The following is a 24,276-nucleotide window of genomic DNA, read 5'->3' as shown; positions in this document are numbered from 1 at the left end:
TCTCCCAACGCAATATTCCACCACTCACCCATAGCCTCCAACTGCACAGGCACAGCTGATGGGTTCCCTCACCCCCCCTCACCCCCCCCCCCCCCCTCACCCCCACTCCCCCCACTCTGTCCCTTGCCATTTCCCCATGCACTCATCTGGGCTCACTACTCACTGACTCACTGCTCCTGGGTTCTCGGCTTCTGGGCTCACCACTCGCTGACTCATGGCTTCTGGGCTCTATTCGCTGACCCACGGGTTCTGGACTCACTACTCGCTGACTCATGGCTTTTGGACACGGCTTCTGGGCTCTACTCCTGACTCATGGCTACTGTGCTCACTACTCGCTGACTCACGGCTTCTGTACTCACTACTCACTGACACGAAACTTCTGGACTCACTACTCACTGACTCTGCATTCAACACCATTGTGCCAGAGCTATTACACTCCAAACATTCGGAGTTGACTGTGCCTGAACCCCTCTGTCGGCGGATCACCAGCTTCTTGACAGACAGGAAGCAGCATGCGAGGCTGGGAATGCTCATCTCGGACCCGCAAACGCTCAGCTTAGGAGTACCGCAAGGCTGCGTACTCTGTCCTCTCCTCTACTCACTGACTCATGGCTTCTGGACTCACTACTCACTGACTCACGGCTTCTGGGCTCACTACTCACGGCTTCTGGGTTCACTACTCAGTGACTCATGGCTTCTTGACTCACTACTCACTGACTCTGCATTCAACACCGTTGTGCCAGAGCTACTACACTCCAAACTTTCGGAGTTGAATGGGCCTGAATCCCTCTGTTGGTGGATCATCAGCTTCCTCACAGACAGGAAGCAGCATGTGAGGCTGGGAAAGCACATCTCAGACCCACAAACGCTCAGCATAGAAGCACTGCAAGGCTGCGTACTTGGCCCTCTCCTCTACTCTCTCTACACCAACGGCTGCACCTCCACAGACATCTCTGTCAAGTTTCTCAAGTTGCGGACGACACAACCCTGATTGGACTGATCCAGGATGGGGAGGAATCTGCCTACAGACAGGAAGTGTCACAGCTGGCATCCTGGTGCCATCGCAACAACCTAGAGCTCAATGCTCTTAAAACAGGGGAATTGATTGTAGACTTTAGGAGAGCTCCCCCTCCCCTCACCCCACTCACCATCAACAACACCACAGTCACATCTGTGGAGTCTTTTAAGTTCCTGGGAACCATCATCTACAAGGACCTTAGGTGGGGGGCTACCATCCACACCAGTCAAAAAGGCACAACAGAGGATGTACTTCCTGCGGCAGCTGAGGAAGCACAATCTGCCACAGGCAATGATGGTCCAATTCTACACGGCCATCGTAGAGTCTGTTCTCAACTTCTCCATCATGGTCTGGTTTGGCTCAGCCACCAAGCACGACACCTGGAGACCGCAGCGAATCGTACGATCAGCTGAGAAGGTTATTGGTTGCAACCTTCCCTCCATTGATGAACTGCACACTGCAAGGGCCAGGAAGCGAGTGGGCAAGTTCATCTCTGACCCCTCTCACTCTGGCCACAAACTCTTTGAATCACTTCCCTCTGGAAGGCGACTCCGGACTGTCAAAGTTGCAAGGCCAGACATAAAAACAGTTTTTATCCACGAGTAGTTGCTCTACTCAACAGCCAAAAATCTGTAGCGTCCCTTTGATCTGGTATGTTGTTGGTTCACATGCTTGATCAATGGTGTTTTATCATTAATGTTTTATTATTATTAATGTTTAGTGTTTTCTGAGTCATTCGTAACTGTCACTGTATGTCATGTTGTTACTTGTGGGCGGAGCACCAAGGCAAATTCCTTGTATGTGAATACTTGGCCTATAAACTTACTTACTCATGGATTCTGGACTCATTACTCACTGACGCACGGCTTCTAGGCTCACTACTCACTGACTCACAGCTTGTGGACTCACTACTCACCGACTCACAGCTCCTGGGCCCACTACTCACTGACTCACGGCTTCTGGACTCACCACTCACTCACTCACGGCTTGTGGACTCACTTACGGCTTATGGACTCATTCGCGGCTTCTGAACTCACGCATGGCTTCTGGACTCACTAACGGCTTCTGGACTCGCTCACGGCTTCTGGACTCACTCAAACTTGATGCGCTTGGAGCACAGGAGAACGTGAGTAAGGTGGCGAAAAATTGTAGCGCTATCAGGTGCCATTTTCGCGCAAATTTAAAAACAACGCAAACCGGAAGAGGACAGATGAGAGTTTTAGTTAAGGAGAGACATAGATACATAGACAATAGGTGCAGGAGTAGGCCATTTGGCCCTTCGAGCCAGCACCGCCATTCACTGTGATCATGGCTAATCATCCACAATCAGTACCCCGTTCCTGCCTTCTCCCCATACCCCTTGACTCTGTTAGTCCTAAGAGCTCTATCTAACTCTCTTTTGAATGAATCTAGTGAATCGGCCTCTACTGTCTTCTGAGCCAGAGAATTCATCAAATTCGCAACTCTCTGTGTGAAAAAGTTTTTCCTCATCTCAGTTCTAAATGGCCTACCCCTTATTCTTAAACTGTGGCCCCTGGTTCTGGTCTCCCCCAACATCGGGAACATGTTTCCTGCATCTAGCGTGTCCAATCCCTTAATAATTTTATATGTTTCGATAAGATACCCTCTCATCCTTCTAAATTCCAGTGAATACAAGCCAAGTCGTTCCATTCTTTCATCATGTGACAGTCCCACCATCCCGGGAATTAACCTTGTGAACCTACGCTGCAGTCCCCCAATAGCAAGAATGTCTTTCCTCAAATTAGGAGACCAAAACTCCAGGTGTGGTCTCACTATGGCCCTGTACAACTGCAGAAGGACCTCTTTGCTCCTATACTCAAATCCTCTCACTATGAAGACCAACATGCCATTAGCTTTCTTCACTGCCTTTTGAACCTGTATGCTTACTTTCAGCGACTGATCCAGTACGACACCCAGGTCTCGTTGCAATTCCCCTTTTCCTAACCTGACATAATTTAGATAATAATCTGACTACCCGTTCTTGCCTCCAAAGTGGATAATCTCACATTTATCCACATTATACTGCATGTGCCATGTTTCTGCCCACTCACCCAACCTGTCCAAGTCACTCTGCACCTTCATAGCATCCTCTTCCCAGTTCACACTGACACCTAGCTTTGTGTCATCTGCAAATTTGCTAATGTTACTTTTAATTCCTTCATCTAAATCATTAATGTATATTGTAAATAGCTACAGTCCCAGCATCAAGCCTTGCAGTACCCCACCAGTCACTGCCTGCCATTCTGAAAGGGACCTGTTAATCCCTACACTTTTTTTCCTGTCTGCCAACCAATTTTCTATCCATGTCAATACCCTACCCCATGTGCTCTAATTTTGGCCCACTAATATCAAAGGCTTTCAGAAAGTCCAGGTACACAACATCCACTGACTCTCCTTTGTCCATTTTACTTGTTACAGTCTCAAAAAATTCCAGAAGATTTGTCAAGCATGATTTCCTCTTCGTAAATCCATGCTGACTTGGACCGATCCTGTTACTGCTATCCAAAGGCGCCGCTATTACATCTTTGATAATCGACTCCAGCACCTTTTCATTCCTTACCAACCGAGCCACCCCACCCCACCTCCTCTGCCCACCAGTCTGTCTGACGTATAACCCTGAATATTTAGTTCCCAGCTCCGATTCTCTTGCAGCCATGTCTCTGTAATTCCCACAACATCATATTTACCAATCTCTAACTGAGCCTCAAGTTCATCCACTTTATTTCTTATACTTCACGCATTCATATATAACACTTTTAATTCGGTATTCACCTCCCCTTTCACACCGGTTCCTATTTCACCTGACCTTACTCTCTTTTCCCTTCTTGAACTTTCCGTCTCATTAATTCAGATGTCCTTCGTAACTTTACCTCTCTTCTACTTTAACTCCATCCTTATACTCCCAATTTGTCAACTCTCTCCCCCCCCCCTTCCCCGCTATTTAAACCCACACGTGTAGCACTAGCAAACCTGCCTGCCAGAATGTTGGTCCCCTTCCAGTTAAGGTCCCCCACTATTAGTTTGCCCCTTCGAAGGAAGAAGGATAACTAACACTGGAAATTATATTGGGAAATGTACTCAAACCAAATGTTTTTAACGTATAACCAGTCAAACTCTCTTTTTATTGTTTGAAATATGATGAGGAATCACTCTTACATGCTAGTATGAAAACTGAAGACTGCTTGAGACAATTGAAATAAAGTTTCTCCTAATTCTCCACAGGTTCTGCAATGTGACTTTTCCCATCTTTTCCTCGCTAAATTACTTTCCTTCTGACTTTTGTAGGAAACAATAGTCAATTGCAGCAGAAGCCTGTCACAGAACCTTAGTATACTGTCAACCAAGTTAAAAAACTGATTTATCAAATGACCACAAGCAACTTGATCCACCAACCATCCGTGCAACTGCCCTAGCCCTGTGCTTCTCCACAGCTGATTACGCGTGCTCAAGCTGGAGCCGCTCCCACCACACCAAACTGGTTGACACAGCCCTCAACGACACCTGCCGCATTATCATGGGATGCATAAAGACAACGCCAGTCCCGTGCCTCTACGCCCTGGCTGGTATTGCCCCCCCCCCCCCATATCAGACGATCCATCATCGCCCAAGACGAGCGGAGAGCACAGGAGATCGATACCAGGCACCCCCTGCACGGACACACAGCACCTCCACCCCGACTGAAATCCAGAGCCAGTTTCTTGCAGACAGTCCCACCTCTCCAGACAACCAAAGAAACAGCAAGGACCAACATCTGGAAAGATGAATTGAACCAGCTCAACACACGAGCCCACGACTGGATGGAGAGAGGAATCACTCCGACTGAATGCCTCGCCAGCGGGCACGACCTCCCATGGCCAACCTGGAAGACCCTCAACAGATTACGAGTGGAGCAGGGGAGGTGCAAAGCACTTATGAAAGCATGGAACTACCAGGCAGAAGACACATGCAGCTGTGGAGCAGTACAGCCAATGTCCCACCTACTGGAGTGCGACGACGCCCCCCAGTGCAGCCCCCAGGACCTGGCTGAACCGACCCGACCAGCTGTGACCTGCGCCAGATACTGGCAGAATGACATCTGAGATTGCAACGGACTCGAAGAAGACCACAAGCAACATTGACAGCTCCAGGTGGATATTCTAGATCTTTTCAAAGTATTAGTGCTCAGAATGGCTTTCCCGAGTTTTTCCACTGTATTACTAGCAGCATGGTAGTGAATTAGTACTGCTGCCTCATAGCTCCAGGGGTCCAGGGAAAATCCTAACCTCTGTTTTTTTTCTGTAGAGTTTTTGTGTTCTCCTGTGACAGCATGGGTTTATGCGAGGTCTCTGGCTTCATACCACCTCCAAAACACATTTGGCTACAGTACCGAAAATAAAGAGTGGTACGAGGCCATTCAACCTTGAGCCAAAATGCCAACTCAATTCCCTCCACATATGCTGCCTGATCTGTTGAGTTCCTCCAGCACTTTGTAGTTTTGCTTAAGATTCCAGCATCTGCTGTTTCTTGTGTCTCTGCTAATCCTAGAATTTTCTGGTATATAACCCCCTTAGATATAATACTGCACAGGATTTTCCACTGGTTAATCTTGTGATAATTCAAAATGTTCCTTTATATTGGAAGAGTGGCAGATTACATTTAATTGAATTTGAAATGTAAATGACTGCCTAAGAATAAATAAGTTGCATTTATATTCAAAACCTGACAAGGAAACAGCTATTGATGGTTAATTGTGATGTAAGGGATTCAGGTCTTAACCACATCAAAGCTTACAAAGTAGATTAGCTGATGGAGCAGAATGTAAATCAATGGAAATCTTGTTCAAAATGTTTACGCACTGATCAGATTACATCTTAAACATCTGTATCCAGATCTCAGGGGAAGCAGAGATCAAGACAATGTGCATGGAGCGTGAATGAAAGATATCCGCAAACTACAGGGAAGTCTGAAGGCATTGGTTTAGATCTAGCTACCTTGAAAGAAAATGCAGGCCATTTCTGACAAGAGAAGATCTAAGGTACATCAATAGAGACATGGTACAGGATCATAGGAAAGGGTACAGCGAAGATTTACGAGAGTGTTGCCAGGACTAGAGGGACTGCGCTACAGGCAGAGGCTGAGTAGGCTGGGACTCTATTCCTTGGAGCGCAGGAGGATGAGGATGTTGGTGATCTTAGAGGTGTATAAGATTATGAGAGGATTAGATCGGGTAGATGCACAGAGTCTCTTGCCCAGAGTAGGTGAATCGAGGACCAGAGGACAAAGGTTTAAGGTGAAGGGGAAAAGGTTTAATAGGAATCTGCAGGGTAACTTTTTCACACAAAGGGTGGTGGATGTATGAAACAAGCTGCCAGAGGAGGTAGTTGAGGCAGGGACTATCCCAACATTTAAGAAACAGTTAGACAGATACATGGATAGGACAGGTTATGGACCAAATGCTGGCAGGTGGGACAAGTGTAGCAGGGCCATGTTTGCTGGTATGGGAAACTTGGGCTGAAGGGCCTGTTTCCACACTGTATACTGTAACTCTATGACTCTATTATTCTAATAGCTCGATCACCTTCCAATTTTTGGTTTCCTTCTCTAATATTTGTTTTCCATTTCTCTCTTTTTCCAACGATGGGCCCCAAAATACAAACTATTAACAGATTGAGGTTATGAGAATATACATGATGTGGCGTTGGTAGTGTGACCTGTGTGCTATCACTATGTGTATCTCCAAGGGGAAATTGAACTGCTCCTTGGCTAGATTGCGGACTAGTCAATATGGTGTCATAATCAGTCTAAAGAACGGTCCTGACCCAAAACGTCACTTAACCATGTCCTCCTGAAATGCTGACTGACCCGCTGAGTTAATCCAGCACTTTGTGGGGGGTTTTCATGGTGCTATATGGGTTACCTTACTGGACTAACAACTAGGGTACACACCATTGAGGATAAATGGGGATACTGTGGATAGGGTGAGCTGTTTTAAATATCTTGGAGTCCACATCTCTGAGGATATGACATGGACATCACACGCCACAGCACTCGTGAGTAAGGCAAGGCAGCGCCTTTACCACCTCAGGCAATTGAGGAAATTCAGAGTGTCTCCGAGGATCCTCCAGTGCTTCTACGCAGCGGCGGTGGAAAGCATCTTGTCCGGAAATATTACCATCTGGTTTGGGAATTGCTCTGCCCAGGACAAGAAGGCTCTGCAGAGAGTAGTGCGTTCGGCCGAACGAACTATGGGAACTTCACTCGCCCCCCTGCAGGAACTATACATCAGGAGGTGCAACTCCAGAGCCAATAAAATCATGGGAGACCCCATCCACCCCTGCAACGGACTGTTCCAGCTGCTACGGTCAGGCAAACGCCTCCGTTGCCATGCTGTGAGAACGGAGAGGTTGAGAAGGAGTTTTTTCCCAGAGGCCATTCGGACTGTAAACTCCTATCTCACCAGGGACTAACTTTACTGAACGTTTTTCCTTCCACCCACAATATTTAATATGTAAAAGAATATGTGATTCTGTATGTAGTTTGTTTGGTTGTTTGTTTGTTTGTCTTTTTGCACAAAGTCCGCGAGCATTGCCACTTTTCATTTCACTGAACATCTTGTATGTGTATGTGACGAATAAACTTGACTTGACTTGACTAGAGGCCTGGTCTATTGACCAGGAGACAAGTTTTACCCCAACCACAGTAACTAGGACATTTTAATTTGAGCAATAATCTAAATCTGGAATGGAATTCTGTACCTCAGAGGTCTGTGGATGCTCACTCATGGAGAGTATCCAAGGCTGAGATTGATGGATTTTTGGACCACAATGGAATTAGAAATATGGGATTAGGCAGGATATCGAATGTTGGATTGGGTCAAGGAGTTTAAATGGCCAATTCCTGTTTATGCCTTTTATGTTCTTATAGTTATTATGTTCTTATGTTATTCTATTCCAAATTTCTAGGTGTGATATTAAACACAAAATCTGCTGGAAACCTCATATAAAACACGTGCGAGCAAAGCTGGCAAGGAGCATTGCAGTCCTGGGAAGAACAAGGCACATTCTGAATCACAAAGAGCTGCACATTGTTTATTGTTCACTTGTACTGCCGTATCTAAATTACTGTGTGGAGGTATGGGGTAACACTTACAAAAGCACCGTACATCCATTATGCATGTGCAAAAAAGGGCCATAAGGATAGTTAATAAAGTAGGATTTTGTGAACACACCAACTCTTTGTTTTTAAAGTCAAATGCCTTGAAATTTATGGATCTAGTAGAATACAGCACAAATAATGTATAAAGCAAGAAATAATTTACTACCAGGTAATATACAAAAAATGTTCTTTAACAGGGAGGGTGGTTATAATTTGAGAGGAAAGTTTAATTTAAAGAAACTTTAACTCATACAACTATGAACTATAAACTATGTATTTCAATCTGTGGGGTGAAATTGTGGAATCATTTGGATGTGGAACTCAAGCAAAGCACAAACATTACTCCGATTAAGAAGTGCAAAATAAATATTTTCCAGAGGTATAAGAATGAGAAAGGGCAGTGATGACAGTTAAGTTTTAGTTTATTAACACAGTGTAATAATCGCGTTGTACATAGAATTGGGATAATTGTATATATATAAACTGTATATATGTATGTTTGCGTGCGTGCATATGCATGTATATATGTACATATGTATGTGGCTTATGTATGGATATATGTATGCATGTATATGTTTGTGTATGTGTATATATGTAGATGAGATAAAGTTTGTGAATTAATTGATGAGTAGTGGAGAAGGGGTAGGAATAAATAAGTGTATACTCCCTCCTTTTCAAACATGTAAGCTTTAATTTGTGATGTTTATGAGAAGTTATTCAATGAGGTGTGTATAGGTTTATTGTTCATTTCATTTTATTGATATTTTACTTTGTTTTTAACTTTTTTTGTTTTTAATTGTTTTTGTTTTACATGTTCGAAATAAAATATATACTAGTACTAAATAGTGCTAAATGTATGAACAGCTAACACAAGCACTATCAATATGCTCTCCTAGTCTGGTTTTGATCATCTGAGGCAGCATGATATGGATTTATTCTCTGATTCAGTTGCAGACTGTTTCAAGTTCTCCCAATGGTGATCCCTATTCTACCAACTAGAACTGGCAATGCCACTATGCAAGATATCAAAGAACACAGTAAGACAATTAATGAAATTTCCTTTTGAAACTTCACTTACATTGAAAGAAAAGAAAATTCACCTTTGGTTCTTTAGTAATTATTTTAAGCACCTTTGGAAGATATCATATATTTAAGGTTCTCTTGTTCAGAGAATAAATGGAAACTACAGCAAACGTCAGGATTCCTTCCACTTCAACAATGCTTAGTAAGCTTTGACAGGAGCAATTTCCACTTGCCACAATCTTTCAAATGTCTTACTCAACAAAGGTTGACAACTTCATAATTTTAGAAAAAAACACGTCATCCACCGAGCAGAACAGACAGCAGTACTAAATCTTTCTTGCTGCCATCTGTGAACATTTTGTTATCCTTTCCAAGTTTTTACACAGCTTGATTATTTCTAAAAGCTCCCTACCCCACGTGGTGCATGTGGTGACTTTAGAGTGACTTTAAAACATTGGGGTTTGTGTATTTAGGCTCTGCATTGCTGAAGGACATAGTATCCCGTAGTTATCCTGCAGGTTTTTCGATATAATGCAAGAATGCAAACGAAAGACTTGGTTTAGAAATGTGCCTGATTATTTTTACTGTAAATTCAGTGCTTTTGCTCCAGCTTTGCTTTTACTGAAGTTGACTGGAGAAGGTACTGCAACGAGAGCTGACTCACAGCCAACCGAGAACACTATCAAAGTTACACAAATTGCATATGACAGCTTTGACTATCTAAGAGAAACAGCAGCCTGCCATGTGGCCTCCTGCTAATCTTCACGTTATAAAGGCAGACTCGGTCCAAATTCACAGGACACAAAGTCCTTGTCGAATTAACGTTAACATTAACTCTGTGCAGCCCATCAGATTCCGGCATTGCAATGCATATCAGTGTTAATAATTTAGAAAAATAAAGAAAACGTGAAATACAGGATTCCAGAAATAGTATGTCACTGAGTAATGTTAATAATGAGAAATAATTATGATATGTAATAAAAGTTTAAAAAATATTGGTTAATTAATATTCTATTTTAATTTTGGAAGGTGCCATATTACTCCAGATTGCATCAGGAAGGGGAATTAATAATGTCATCAAGTAGGCATGTTTAAACCCTGCGGTAGACACAAAATGCTGGAGTAACTCAGAGGGACAATCACCATCTCTGCAGCGGAATGGGTGATGTTTCGGGTCAAGACCCTTCTTCAGAGTTTAAACCCTGCAATTGAATGCGAGGCATTTCTTAACATTATAGATTGTGTTACCTTTTGAATTAATTTTTGAAAAGAATATTTGAAAGAATATTTGAAAGAATATAGTTCCTGTGGCCTGGCAGGACAGTGCTGAGGATCTAGTTTCATTCACTTTGATCTTTTAGGTGGGCTGCATTGCTCGGAAGCTCATTACCTTCAACAATATCGCAGTGAGAGATTACCAGGTCGACAGAGGAAAAAAATGATGTTCTCCGACACATCCGTAACACCCTCACCAAATTCAGGGAATCCCTATCTCAGAACCCGGCAAAACGGAAAAGGAGCATCTCAGAGGTCTGCCTGTCTTCATTTGGGAAACACAGAAGCTGAGTGAAAACGGTGAAAAGTGTGCGTCACCTCCCAAACAACCACCCAGTCTTCATCACACCCGGAACCCACAAAACCAAAGTGGAAGCAACCTTGATCCTAAGGGCCTTTCGAAGAAGAAGACTATCCTGTCTAAACAGCTTTTATTTTCTTCAATAACACCAGTACTACATTTGAAGCTCTTAATAAGAGAGAAAGCTACACTACCCCAAAGGTGAAGCAAATCAAACTTGGAGTCTGCAATCGAAGGACCAGTGGGGTACCGCAAGGCTCAGTGCTGGGACCGCAACTATTTACAATATATATTAATGATTTAGATGAAGGGATTCAAAGTAACATTAGCAAATTTGCAGATGATACAAAGCTGGGTGGCAGTGTGAACGGGTGGCAGTGTGAACTGTGAGGAGGATGCTATGAGAATGCAGGGTGACTTGGACAGGTTGGGTGAGTGGGCAGATGCATGGCAGATGCAGTGTAATGTGGATAAATGTGAGGCTATCCACTTTGGTAGCAAAAACAGGAAGGCAGATTATTATCTAAATGATGTCAAGTTGGGAAAAGGGGAAGTACAACAAGATCTGAGAGTCTTTGTTCATCAATCACAGAAAGTAAGCATGCAGATACTGCAGGCTGTGAAGAAAGCATGTTGGCCTTCATAACAAGAGGAGGTGAGTATAGGAGCAAAGAGGTCCTTCTGCAGTTGTACAGGGCCCTATTGAGACCACACCTGGAGTATTGTGTGCAGCTTTAGTCTCCAAAGTTGAGTAAGGACATTCTTGCTATTGAGGGAGTGCAGCATGTGTTCAAAAGGTTAATTCCCGGGATGGAGGGATTGTCATATGTTGATAGAATGGGGCAGCTGGGCTTGTATACTCTGGAATTTAGAAGGATGAGAGGGAATCTTATTGAAACATATAAGATTGTTAAGGGTTTGGACAGGCTAGAGGCAGGAAACATGTTCCCGATGTTGGGGTAGTCCAGAACCAGGGGCCACAGTTTAAGAATGAGGGGCAAGCCATTTAGAATGGAGATGAGGACATACTTTTTCACACAGAGAATTGTGAGTCTGTGGAATTCTCTGCCTCAGGGGGCGGTGGAGGCTGGTTCTCTGGATGATTTCAAGAGAGAGTTAGATAGCGCTCTTGAAGATAGCGGAGTCAAGGGATATGGGGAGAAGGCAGGAATGGGGTACTGATTGTGGATGATCAGCCATGATAACATTGAATGGCAGTGCTGGTTCGAAGGGCCGAATGGCCTACTCCTGCACCTATTGTCTATTGTCTTTATAAATATTTGATAGAGCTACTTGGAGTTATGTGGCCGTACACAGACTTTAATTGGAATATTATTTGTGGGAACTTCATTTTTGAAGAAAGCCCATGGACATGGATTGAGCGTGTAAGCTAAAGTGTTCTGTCTGCATTATTTAAATAAGACCAATCAATATAGTTGCACAAATTGATGAAGGCAGCTCCTCAGGGTGCATGTCTGAAACAGACACCAGCCAACCTGCTTTGGTAAATGTGGGGCCTAATGCCATATCTGCTCAGCTGAGCATAATCTGGCCGCCATATGACTGAATCAGCAGTTCTTAAAGGGATACGGAAGCCTGCCACCAAAGTCCTTGTTTAGTTTAGTCTAGTTTAGTTTCTTATTGTCACCTCTACAGAGGTACACTGAAAAGCTTTTCTTGGTGTGCTATCCAGTCAAAGAAAAGACTGTGCATGAATACAATCAAGCCGTCCACAGATGAAGGATAAAGGGTACAACATTTACCACAGGATAAAGTCTTATAAAGTCCGATTAAAGATAGCCAATGAGGTAGATAGGAGGTCAGGACCACACTCTAGCTGATGAAAGGATGGTCCAGTTGCCTGATAACAGCTGAGAAGAAACCGTCTGTATCGCTTGCTTGATGGGAGTGGAGAGAAGGAGTGACCGGGGTGAGACTCGTTCTTGAAAATTCTGGCAGCCTTGTCGAGGCAGAGTGAAATGTAGATGGAGTCAATGCTTTCTCATGTATTCAGATGGCTCAGAAACACACAATAGTTACTGCACATGCATTTGGCCATTTGGTCCATTGAATCTGTACTAATTCAGAGCAAGAACAAATCAACTGGTTTCACCTCCCACACCATCCTCATCCTTTGGTCCTGCAAGTGATTTTGGACTGAAAGAGCTTATTTGTTGTCGTGTTTAATAACCTGATGGCTGTAGGGAAGAAGCTGTTCCTGTACCTGGACGTGACAGTTTTCGGGCTCCTGTACCTTCTTTCTGGTGGCAATGGTGGAATGAGTGTGTGGCCAGGATGGAGTGGGTCCAACTTCCATTTGAACACTGCACTCAAATCTGCCACCACTATACTCTAGGTGTGCATTTCAGACCCTAGCTAATCGATGCATAGAAGAGTACTTCCTCGTGTCACTTTGTTCCTGGTGCCATTCGCTTTCATCCTATGTACCTTTGACTATTTCTCTGATGGGAACAATATTTCTCTATCTACCCTGCAGGATTTTAATTAATTCCATCAGATCTTCTCACAACCTTGTGTTCAAGAAGGAACTGCAGATGCTGGAAGATCGAAGGTACACAAAATTGCTGGAGAAACTCAGCGGGTGCAGCAGCATCTATGGAGCGAAGGAAATAGGCGACGTTTCGGCCCGAAACGTCGCCTATTTCCTTCGCTCCATAGATGCTGCTGCACCCGCTGAGTTTCTCCAGCAATTTTGTGTACCTTCTCACAACCTTCTCTGATCACAGGAGCACAACCTCAACCTCTCCTGATTATACAGGTAACAAAGCCTCTCATCCTTGGAATCATCATGCTACATGTCTCTTGCACAGTTAATTTAGAGATACAGCACAGAAACAGGACCTCACTGAGTCCACACTGACCATCAATTGCCCGTTCACACTAGTTCTACATTATCCCACTTTCCCATCCAATTGTTGCTCAATTGGGACAATACGCCGAGGCCATTAACCTACAAACCCATACATCTTTGGGATGTGGAAGGAAACCTGAGCACCCAAAGGAAACCCATGCGGTCGCAGAGAGAACGTGCAAACGCCGCACTGACAGCACCCAAGGTCAGGATCAATCCTGGGTCTCTGGTGCTGTGAGGCAGCAGCTCTACCAGCTGCCTCTGAGTTTGCTCTGTCATTTTCAATTAACTCAGAAGATATACCTCCAGATTCCACTGTTCTTGTAACTCTTTTAGGATTGTGTTCTCTCATTTATATTGTCTCATGTCATTCTCTGTACCAAAATGTCACACCTTCCATTTGCAAACATTAAATTTCACCTGCCACCTATCTAACCATTCAACCAGCATGTCTATATCTCCTTGCTGTATCTCTAAATTAAACTAAACTAAACTAATCCAGTAGCTAGTTAACCTACCTGGTTGATAAGATAGTAGTCCCTAGTGTGTAGCTGAGTGGTACAATCCTTGGGTAGTAGGTGGAGTTTATAGGAATGTAAGAGGAAGAATGGGATTAGTGCACGGTTAGTGTAAGTACAGACCTAGTGGGCTAAAGGGCATATTCCCCTGCTGTATGACTATATAACTAGAATTGTTGCATCAACCCTCAGAGGCAGCATGGATTTGATGGACAAATTCTGTCTTCTGTGTTATTATAAGCATGAAATATTATATAAGATAAAAGGAAAAAAGTTTGAAAATTCCTGAGTAAAGGTGAAGTGCTGAATATGCTGGCATAGGGTCTACTGCAGCCAGCAACGTGGTGAATATTGCTTCTCCATTGGGATGGAGAGTAAAATTCAATGCTTGGCTCCTCGACCATATGGTTCAGAGACAAATGAGCTTTACCTCCTCTCCCCGACATGAGATATAGCACACAACCACAGTCATTCAACTGTCAGAAACATTCAACAGACCTCATTCTCCGGAAAGTTTGCATTCAGAAAGAAATGTAGATAATCTTGTGAGAGAGCGGCATGGTGACACAGCGGTAGAGTTGCTGCCTTACAGCACTTGCAGTGCCAGAGACCTGGGTTCGATCCCGACCACGGGTGCTGTCTGTACGGAGTTTGTACATTCTCCCCGTGACCCGCATGTGTTTTCTCCGAGAGTCGGGGGATATGGGGAGAAGGCAGGAATGGGGTACTGATTGGGGATGATCAGCCATGATCACAATGAATGGCGGTGCTGGCTCGAAGGGCCAAATGGCCTACTCCTGCACTTATTGTCTATTGTCTATTGTCTATCTTCAATTTTCTCCCACACTCCAAAGACGTACAGGTTTGTAGGATAATTGGCTTGGGTTTGTATACTTGGTATAACAAGGAACATGTGTAAATTGTGTAAGGGACATGCGTAAATTGTCCCTAGTGTGTAGGCTTGTGTTAATGTGCGGGGATCGCTCGTGGGTGCGGATTGGGTGGGCCAAAAGGCCTATTTCCACGCTGTATCTTCAAACTAAACTAAACTAAACTAAACTAAGCATCCAATACAATGTGCTCTTTTGTCAATGAAGAGTGGACCCATTGCCTGCTGTGTAAGCTGGTAGCATACACATTGGTTTATTTACTGTGGCATTTGTACCCACTCAGTGCTTGCAGCTTTCACTTCAATATGATTTGATTGCGAAGCGTTCTGTCTCCCTAAAAATAGAACTTATTAGGGAGACAGAATATCAGCATATTTTTCAACCATGCAAAGTTTCCTTGCTTCTGGCAGCAAACCAGATACAGTAGCTAACACCATTTATATTAAAGTATGAATTGTGATTTGCTCACTAAACCCACTGTGAAGAGATCAGCACCACAAAATATTGTACATTATATTCATTGTAAACAGCGTAAAAAGTATTTCCTTCAGTCTTTTTTTCACATTAAGTCAAAATCCAATAAAATGAATAAATACAATGAATGCCATCAATTATTATTTTTAATACTAAACATGCAGAGCGCTTTAATTTCAATGAACAACATTAAATCAGATTCCATTAGCATTGCTTGGCAGATGCAATGTTGTGCAAGTTACCCTCTGACAATTCCACTGTTCTCAAAAGGAGTTTAAATTAGAGAATTAAGAATATAATACACTGAATATCGAAAAGTGTAGTGAGGGAACATGCCCTGTGGTTCACAATGTCTGGGCCGAACATAATGCCAAGGTAAACTAATTTTATCCACCTGCACATGATCTAAATCCCTCCTTTCCCTAAATCCATGTGCCTATCTATAAGCTTCTTAAACGCTACGATTGTATCTGCCTTCACGGACATCCCAGGCAACATGCCCCAGGCACCCACCACCCTTTGTGTAAAAGACTTGGTCCACATATCTACTTTAAATTTTACCCTCAAGTCTTTAATATTAATTTAGAGATACAGCATGGAAACAGGCTCTTCAGCTCACCGAGTCCATGCTGACAATCAATCATCTGTACACTGGGGGCAAATTGCGGAAGTCAATTAATTTACAAACTACATGTTTTTAGAATGAGGGAGAACCATAGTAGTCGGAGAAAACACATGCGATCACAGGGAGAAAGTACAAATTCCACACAGACAGCACCCAAGGTCAGGATCGAACCTGGGTCTCTGGCACTGTGAGGCAGCAGCTCTACCACTGCACCACTATGCCGTCCGTAGTCTTTGACATTTCCAACCTGGGAAAAAGGTTCTGACTGTCTACCCAATCTATGTCTCATAATTTTACATATCTCTATCAGATCTCCCCTCAACCTCTGGCATCCCAGAGAAAACAATCCAAGTCTATCCAACTTCTCCTTCTAGCTAACACCCTCTAATCTTGGCAGCATTCTGGTAAAACCTCGTGCCAAAGCCTCCACATCTTTCCTGTAATTGGGCGACCAGAACTGCACGCAATACTACAAATCGTACCTGTTCCTGATCCATATTCTTTTCAAATACGACTCAGAATGCAAAAACTTTCAATTTGCTTTCTTAACAAATTATATGGACAGACATGCCTGTTTTTAAAATGGAAATAGATGGATGGTTTGAAGTAAATGACTGCTAAAGATATGACATTAAAAATCATGCAAGCGTGAGAGGACTTACCGATGTCCCATGTATGTGGGTTGTTGCCCTCTATTTCAAATTTGCCAATAACGTACCAGATGCATGCCATCCAGTGAGCCAGCAATGCAAACATGGACATTAGCAGGGTGAGAACTATCGTGCTGTGCTGAGAGTATCGATCCAGCTTTTGCAATAATCTCAACAGACGTAACAGGCGTACCGTTTTTAGAAGGTGAACAATTGAGACCTGCCAAGAAAAGGGAGAAAAACTAACGGTCAGCACCATTTTGTCTATTAATTTAGTTTAGAGATACAGCATGGACACAGGCCCTTCAGCCCACCAGGTCCACGCCAATGAATGATCACCCGTACACTAGATCTATCCTACACACTCGTGACAATTTACAGAAGCCAATTAACCTGCAAGTCTTTGGAATGTGGGAGGAAACCGGGGCACCCAGATAAAACCCACGTGGTCACAGTGAGAATGTGCAAACTCCATACAGACAGCAACCGTAGTCAGGATCAAATGCAGGTCTCTGGCGCTGTAAGGCTGCAACTCTACCGCTGCGCCACTGTGCCACCCTTATTAGGACAATTCAAGTTATAAATTAATTTATTGGATTCTCTCACGGAGGACATTATTAGTAGACAAAATATTCCTTTTCTTGCTGAAATATGATTACTTCACTTCCCTTAAAGGGCCTGTCCCACTTAGGCGACTTTTTAGGCGAGTGCAGGAGACTCTGCGCTCGCCTCATGATCGCCACATGGTCGCCTCATGTTCGCTGGTGGTCCCTGGTGAGTCTCCTTCATGGTCGCGATGAGTTCCCGCATCTGGGAACTAGTCGCGGCCTCAGTATGGTTGCCACAAATTTTACAACATGTTGAAAATTTTTCTGCGACCAAAAACTGGTCGCCATGGAGAAAATCGATAATCCTGTAGTCACAGGTGCAGTTGTAATGAGGTCGCTATGTAGTTATAGGTAGTTGAGCTAGTCGTAGGTAGTTTTAGTTAATCGCCTTTGCTGACCAGGCATTTTCATTGGCTCATTGGGGGAAAAAAAACGTAAACACGAGTTTTCAGAACCAAGGATAACCGACCAGTAATGTTAAATGCCCGCCGAACTTCACAGCTGTGTATCTCTGGCTTATTAAAAGTTGTCTGGCTTCTTAAAAGTGTCTCCCTCCCCCCCTTCTCCCTTCCCTTCCCCCCTCCTTTAAAGGACTTACCGTACACTGTGCTAGCCGTCTTAACTTTCCTGTTTACCGTGTGTATCTGTATCACCTTGGCTTTGCACTGTGTAAGTTTCAGACAGCGCTCCCCCGCTTTCTCTAGCCCCCGCCTTTGCGATGTGATTGTGTGTGTGTTCCACTCTGACACTCGCCATTCCAGTTCCCGGTTTTTCAGCGAGTGCCGCGAACTTGACAGTCAACGGCAGTCCGCCGAAAAATTGCCCAAGTGGGACAGGCCCTTAACTTACACATCTGTAATTCAAATATTTGGGAATTGAAATTACTAGAAACTATCACGCTATGTTTAATGCCAATTATAGTCCCTTACTTAAGAAACTAAATAATCTAATCAAATTCTGGAAAACACTCCCGATGTCTTTAATAGGTCGAATAAATGCTATAAAAATGATCTTTTTAGCACAAATCCTATATTTATTTCAATCAATACCTATATATCTTCCAAAAAAGTTTTTCAAAAAATTACTCAGACATTGCAAATTTTATATGGGATTATAAATTCCACAGAATACAAAGAGCACACCTTAGTAAACCAAAAGAGATGGGTGGTCTAGCGCTCCCTAACTTTATGTACTATAATTGGGCAGTAAATATTAAAAATATGATTCACCTGCTGGACAACTCTGCCCAGCAGGTGGACTGGATTGTAATGGAGAGAGAGGACTGCTCTCCGTGTAATACAGGAGCGACTCTTCTCTCACCAATGAATCTGAATAACAAAAATTACAATAAAAATCCAATGATACATAGCACAATTAGAACTTGGAAACAAATAAAACAGAATCTAAAATTAAGAAATCTATCTCTTTTAATGCCAATAGTCAATAATCCGTCGTTTAAACCTTCAATTATAGATAAATCATTTACACAATGGGAAAGAATGGGAATCAAAACGCTCGGAGACTTGTATGAATTAGGAAAATTATTATCATTTCACCAATTACAACTGAAATATAATTTGAAAAATAATCAATATTTTAAATATCTTTAAATCCGTGACTATCTGAAAAAATACACAAAAGACTATCATAACATGCCCCTAGACATATTGGATGAAGCCATGAAGACAAAGGCTGAATCAGCAAATCTAATATCATACTTATACAACATTATTTTAAATATAGAAATACCTACAACCGATGGTATTAGAAGAGACTGGGAACAAGAACTAGCTATAAACATTTCAAAAGAGAGCTGGGATAAACATTTACTATATGTGCATAAATGCTCGATCAACGTACGACATACTTTAATTCAATTCAAAACATTACATAGACTATATTATTCAAAAACTAAAATAAATAAACTTTTCCCCAATGTCTCACCCACTTGTGATAAATGTCAGTCACAAGAAGCTACCATAGCGCACTCTTTTGTTTTTTGTATAAAAATACAAAAATTCTGGAACGAAATATTTGAAATCTTCACAAAATTAATTAAAATAAAACTTGTACCAAAAGCAGAATGGATCATTTTTGGAATATCGGAAGGAAACCCCGAACTAAACGTGTTTCAAAAGAACTTACTTAATTACGGGCTAATAATGGGGAAAAAAGCTTATACTCAAATTCTGGAAAAACGCTCCAATACCAAGAATAAAAATGTGGATTTCAAACATGTTCGAAACATTACACCTGGAAGAGATGAGACTCCTCCTCGCAGGCAAAGCAGCCCACTTCCAAAAGACGTGGTCTGCATTTATGGAACTATTACAAGCATAAGGTGCAATAGTAATTTTTAAAAATAAATGGTACCAGGATCTGGTAACGGGGGGTAAAAAAAAAACACGGTTGGTATATCCTTTTTTGCGGATTTTTGTGTTATAATAGAGCGATTGTTTCTCCTTTTTTTTCCTTTTTTTTTTTTCTTTCTAGGGTCTATTTCCTTTCTTTACTTCCTTCTCTAACTTCTTCCCTAAGGGGCTTTCTTTTCCCAACACTTTCCTGCACCTTCACGACTCTTGCTCACTTTCCTTACTTCTTTTATTTCTACCTTTTTTAAAGCTCGAAAAACGAAGTGGTACAACAAATGTATTAAGATATATGTGATGTGTATTACTGTAATTTACTGTACTTCTAATAAAAATAAATTTAAAAAAAAACAAAAAAAACTTACACATCTGTTATGTCTTAAGAATAACATTACCACAGCCAACTGAATTAGAAACATAGAAAAATAAGTGCAGGAGTAGGCCATTATTTTGTAAATGTGGCAACTGTAGTTGTTTAAAGTGCTTTATAAATAAAGTTATTATTAATAAAGTTATTATTATGCCCTTCGAACCAGCACCGCCATTCAAATATGATCATGGCTGATCATCTAAAATCAGTACCAAGTTCCTGCTTTTTCCCCCCATATCCTTTCATTCCTTTAGTCCTAAGAGCTAAATCTAACTCTCTATTGAAAACATCCAGGAAATTGGCCTCCACTATCTTCTGTGGCAGAGAATTCCACAGATTCACAACTTTTTGGGTGAACATTTTTTCCTCATCTCAGTCCTAAATGGCCTACCCCTTTTTCTAACACAAAAAACGGTGACCCCTGATTCTAGACTTACCCAAGAAATGACGAATAAAACAAGTGCATTTCTGCTATTTTAATTCCTGTATGACAATGATATAATTGCCAGATATTTTTACAAAGTCTATAAATCATACAATTTATTGCTGACAATGAATATTCTGCAATAGTACAAAAATACAAATTCGATCATCTCTGACCCAGCTCACTGCAGTCCTCAACCTCCTTGGATTCTGCAAATGGCCTCTGGGCCTCAGGCACCATATCTTAAACCCTATCCCTGGAACACACTGATGACTCTCAATGGCTTTTTAACTGCTTTTAAATGTCCTTCATCGTCAGACACATTTAAAAAACCATACAATTATGTTTAAATAATTAATGTAGACATACTTATAATTAAAACACAGAAAATAATGAATAACATATAATTGAAATAGAACATTGAACAGTACAGCACAAGAACAGGCCCTTCGGCCCACAATGTCTGTGCTGAACATGATGCCATGATAAACTAATCTCATTGCTTGCACATGACCGATATCCCTCCATTCTCTACATATCCAAGTGCCTATCTGAAAGTCTCTTAAACACCATTCACATATCTGCCACCACCATCACCCCTGGTAACATGTTCCAGGCACCAACCAACCTTGTGTGAAATACTTGCCACAGAGGGGTGAGTGAAGGGGAGAGAGGGAGGAGGAGGGAGGGGGAGGAGGGAGAGGGGGAAGGGGAGAGAGGGGGAAGAGTGTGGAGGGAGGGGGAGAGTGGTAGGGGGAAGGGGGAAGAGTGGGGAGGGAGGGGGAGAGGGGTATGGGGGAGAGAGGGGAAGAGTGGTGAGCGAGGGGGAGGGTAAGAGTGGGGGAGAGGGGTAGGGGGAGTGGTGGAAGAGGCAGAGATGGGTAGGGGGGAGAGGTGGGGGGAGAGAGGGCGGTAGAGAGGGGTGGGGATGGGAGGGGAGGAGGGAGAGGGGTGAGGAGAGAGGAAGAGGGGAGAGAGGGGGGAAAGAGGGTGGTGGGAGGGGGAGAGAGGAGAGAGGGAGGGGAGGATGATGGGGAGGGAGGAGGGAGAGGGGGAAGAGTGTGGAGGGAGAGGGGTAGGGGGAGAGAGGGGGAAGAGGTGGAGGAGGGGAGAGCGGAAAGAGGGGGAAGAGTGGGGAGGGAGGGGGAACGGAGGGGGGAAGAGAGAGGGGTGGGGGATGGGGGGTGGGTAGAGATAAGTGGAAGAATGGGGTGGGAGGGGGAGAGGTGTAGGGGGAGTGGTGGAAGTGGGAGAGAGGGAGGGAGAGGGGGTAGGGGGGAGTGGTGGAAGAGGGAGAGAGGGCAGGGGAAGGGGGTGGAGGAGAGAGGGAGGGAGGGGGAGAGAGAGGGTGGGAGATGGAGGGAGAGGGGTGGGGGAAGGGGGGAGAGAAGTGGAAGAGTGGGGAGGGAGGGGGAGAGGGGTAGGGGGAGTGGTTGAAGAGGGACAGAGGGGTAGGGGGAAGGGGTGGGGGAAGGGAGGGAGAGAGAGAGGGGTGGGGGAGGGAGAGGGGTGGGGTAATGGGGAGAGAAGTGGAAGAGTTCACCAACATTTTATTGGCTGTTTTTTTTTAACATTTTTAATTTTTTTTGGGGGGGGAAGGATTTTATTAAAAATGTGTACATAAACATGACAAAATTTAATGAGGAGTGGATTAGTGCATGTAAATTGAAATCTCTTGATTACATTGATAATGTAAAAGTGAAATCTCTACGAAATGGAAAAAATCTCGGAGTTTCAGCGTGTGGTGTTGGCCGACCAAGGAATCAAAGGGCCTAATCTGAAAAAATATCTGAAAATGGAATCTTACACACACACACACACACACACACACACACACACACACACACACACACACACACACACACACACACACACACACACACACACACACACACACACACACACACACACACACACAATTTTAATATATAGATATATATATATATTCATATTTATGTGTGTGTTTGTGTGTATATGTGAGAATATGTAGATATACACACCCAGAATGTTTTTTTTCTTATTTATTATATTGTTTACAGTGTGCTATGTTTACATATTCTCTTGTGCTACTGCAAGTAAGAATTTCATTGTTCTATCTGGGACTTGTCAATAAAACACTCTTGACTTAACAAAGAATGTTTTTGATTTTAATTTTCCTCCTCAGACCTTAGTTCGCAAAGATTGAGATACCCAGCACTTAGATGCAACCTTAGTCCTACATCAAAGTGTCAGCCTAGATTATATTCCCATGATAAAACCACTTGAGTTAATAACCTTTTGATTTCACTGAACTCAACAGACAACATTTCAAAAGCTGAAAACAATTTGTAGCCACTAATACACAGTGATTGGTGTGGATTTTGTTGGTAAAAATTATATCCAATATCATATTTCTAGGAAATAGTTGTTAAATGGGAATCTACTTTAGTTCAATCTGTCCACAATCAAGCTGTCCACAGAGTACAGATACAGGATAAAGGGAATAATGTTTAGTGCACGATAAAGTCCAGTTAAGTCCGATTAAAGATAGTCCGAGGGTCTCCAATAAGGATGATGGTAGGTCAGGATCACTCTCTAGTTGGTGATAGGATGGTTCAGTTGCCTGATAACACCTCGGATAAACTGTCCCTGCATATGGAGGTGTGCGTTTTCACACTTCTGCACCTCTTGCCTGATGGAAGAGGGGAGAAGGGAAGTGTCTGAGGTGAGACTCGTCCTTGATTATGCTAGTGGCCTTGCTGAGGTAGTGTGAAATTTTGTGGGAGTCAATGGAAGGAAGGTTAGTTTGTGTGATGGTATGGTTGTGTCCACAATTCCATACAATTTCTTGCAGTCTTTGATGGAGCCGTTCCCAAACCAAGCTGTGATGCATCCTGATAAAATGCTTCCTACGGAGCATCCTTATAAATTGCTTCCTATGGGACATGCTGAACATCCTAAGCCTTCCAAGGAATTAGAGGCATTGGTGTGCTTTCTTGGCCATTGTGTTGATATGGCTGGTCCAGGACGTTGTTGGTGATATTTACTCCTAGAAACTTGAAGCTTTAGGCCATCTCTACTTTGACACCATCAATGTATACCAGGGTATGTATTTCTGTTCCTAAAGTCAATCACAATGTCTATTATCTTGATAACATTGAGGGAAAGGTTGTTGTCCTGACATAAGGTCACCAGGTTCCCAATCTCTGTATTCCCTCATGTTATTGTTTGCTATTGGGCCCACTACGGTGTTGTCGGCTGCAAATTTGTACATTGAGTTGTATTTGTGTTTGGCTGCACAGTCGTGTGTGTGTGTGTGTATGTGGTAAAGAAAGGGGCTAAGAATGCATCCTTGTGGAGCATCAGTATTGAGGAGTAAAAGTGGCAGGCAGACAAAACCAGGGCAAAAATGAAAAAGGGCCACTTTTCAACATAATTGTATAAGGGGTAAGAGCGTTGTAAAAACAAGCCTGAAGGCTTTGTGTCTCAATGCAAGGAGCATTCGTAATAAGGTGGATGAGTTGAACGTGCAGATAGCCATTAATGACTATGATATAGTTGGGATCACGGAGACATGGCTCCAGGGTGACCAAGGCTGGGAGCTGAACATCCAGGGTTATTCAATATTCAGGAGGGATAGAGAGAAAGGAAAAGGAGGTGGGGTAGCGTTGCTGATTAGAGAGGAGATTAACGCAACGGAAAGGAAGGACATTAGTTTGGAGGAT

At 43.0% G+C, this 24,276-nt stretch overlaps 1 protein-coding gene and 1 long non-coding RNA gene across 2 annotated transcripts in view; both read right to left on the bottom strand.

Annotated features, from left to right (window-relative positions):
* Positions 1-24,276, bottom strand: part of kcnh8 (potassium voltage-gated channel subfamily H member 8) — a 397,801-nt gene that overhangs the window by 89,130 nt on the left and 284,395 nt on the right. Inside the window, exon 7 of the mRNA XM_033039823.1 lies at positions 16,814-17,021. Coding sequence (XP_032895714.1) covers positions 16,814-17,021 — 208 coding nt within the window. The remainder of the gene's footprint in view (positions 1-16,813; positions 17,022-24,276) is intronic.
* Positions 144-1,940, bottom strand: LOC116991965. Its single transcript, XR_004416941.1, has 3 exons — positions 1,909-1,940; positions 607-709; positions 144-158 (listed from the first exon to the last, which is right to left on the bottom strand). It is a non-coding gene; the product is annotated as an uncharacterized LOC116991965 (long non-coding RNA).

This window comes from Amblyraja radiata, chromosome 2 (assembly GCF_010909765.2).
Source record: "Amblyraja radiata isolate CabotCenter1 chromosome 2, sAmbRad1.1.pri, whole genome shotgun sequence".
NCBI classification, from domain to species: domain Eukaryota; kingdom Metazoa; phylum Chordata; class Chondrichthyes; order Rajiformes; family Rajidae; genus Amblyraja; species Amblyraja radiata.
This window is presented reverse-complemented; position numbering and strand designations above follow the sequence as displayed.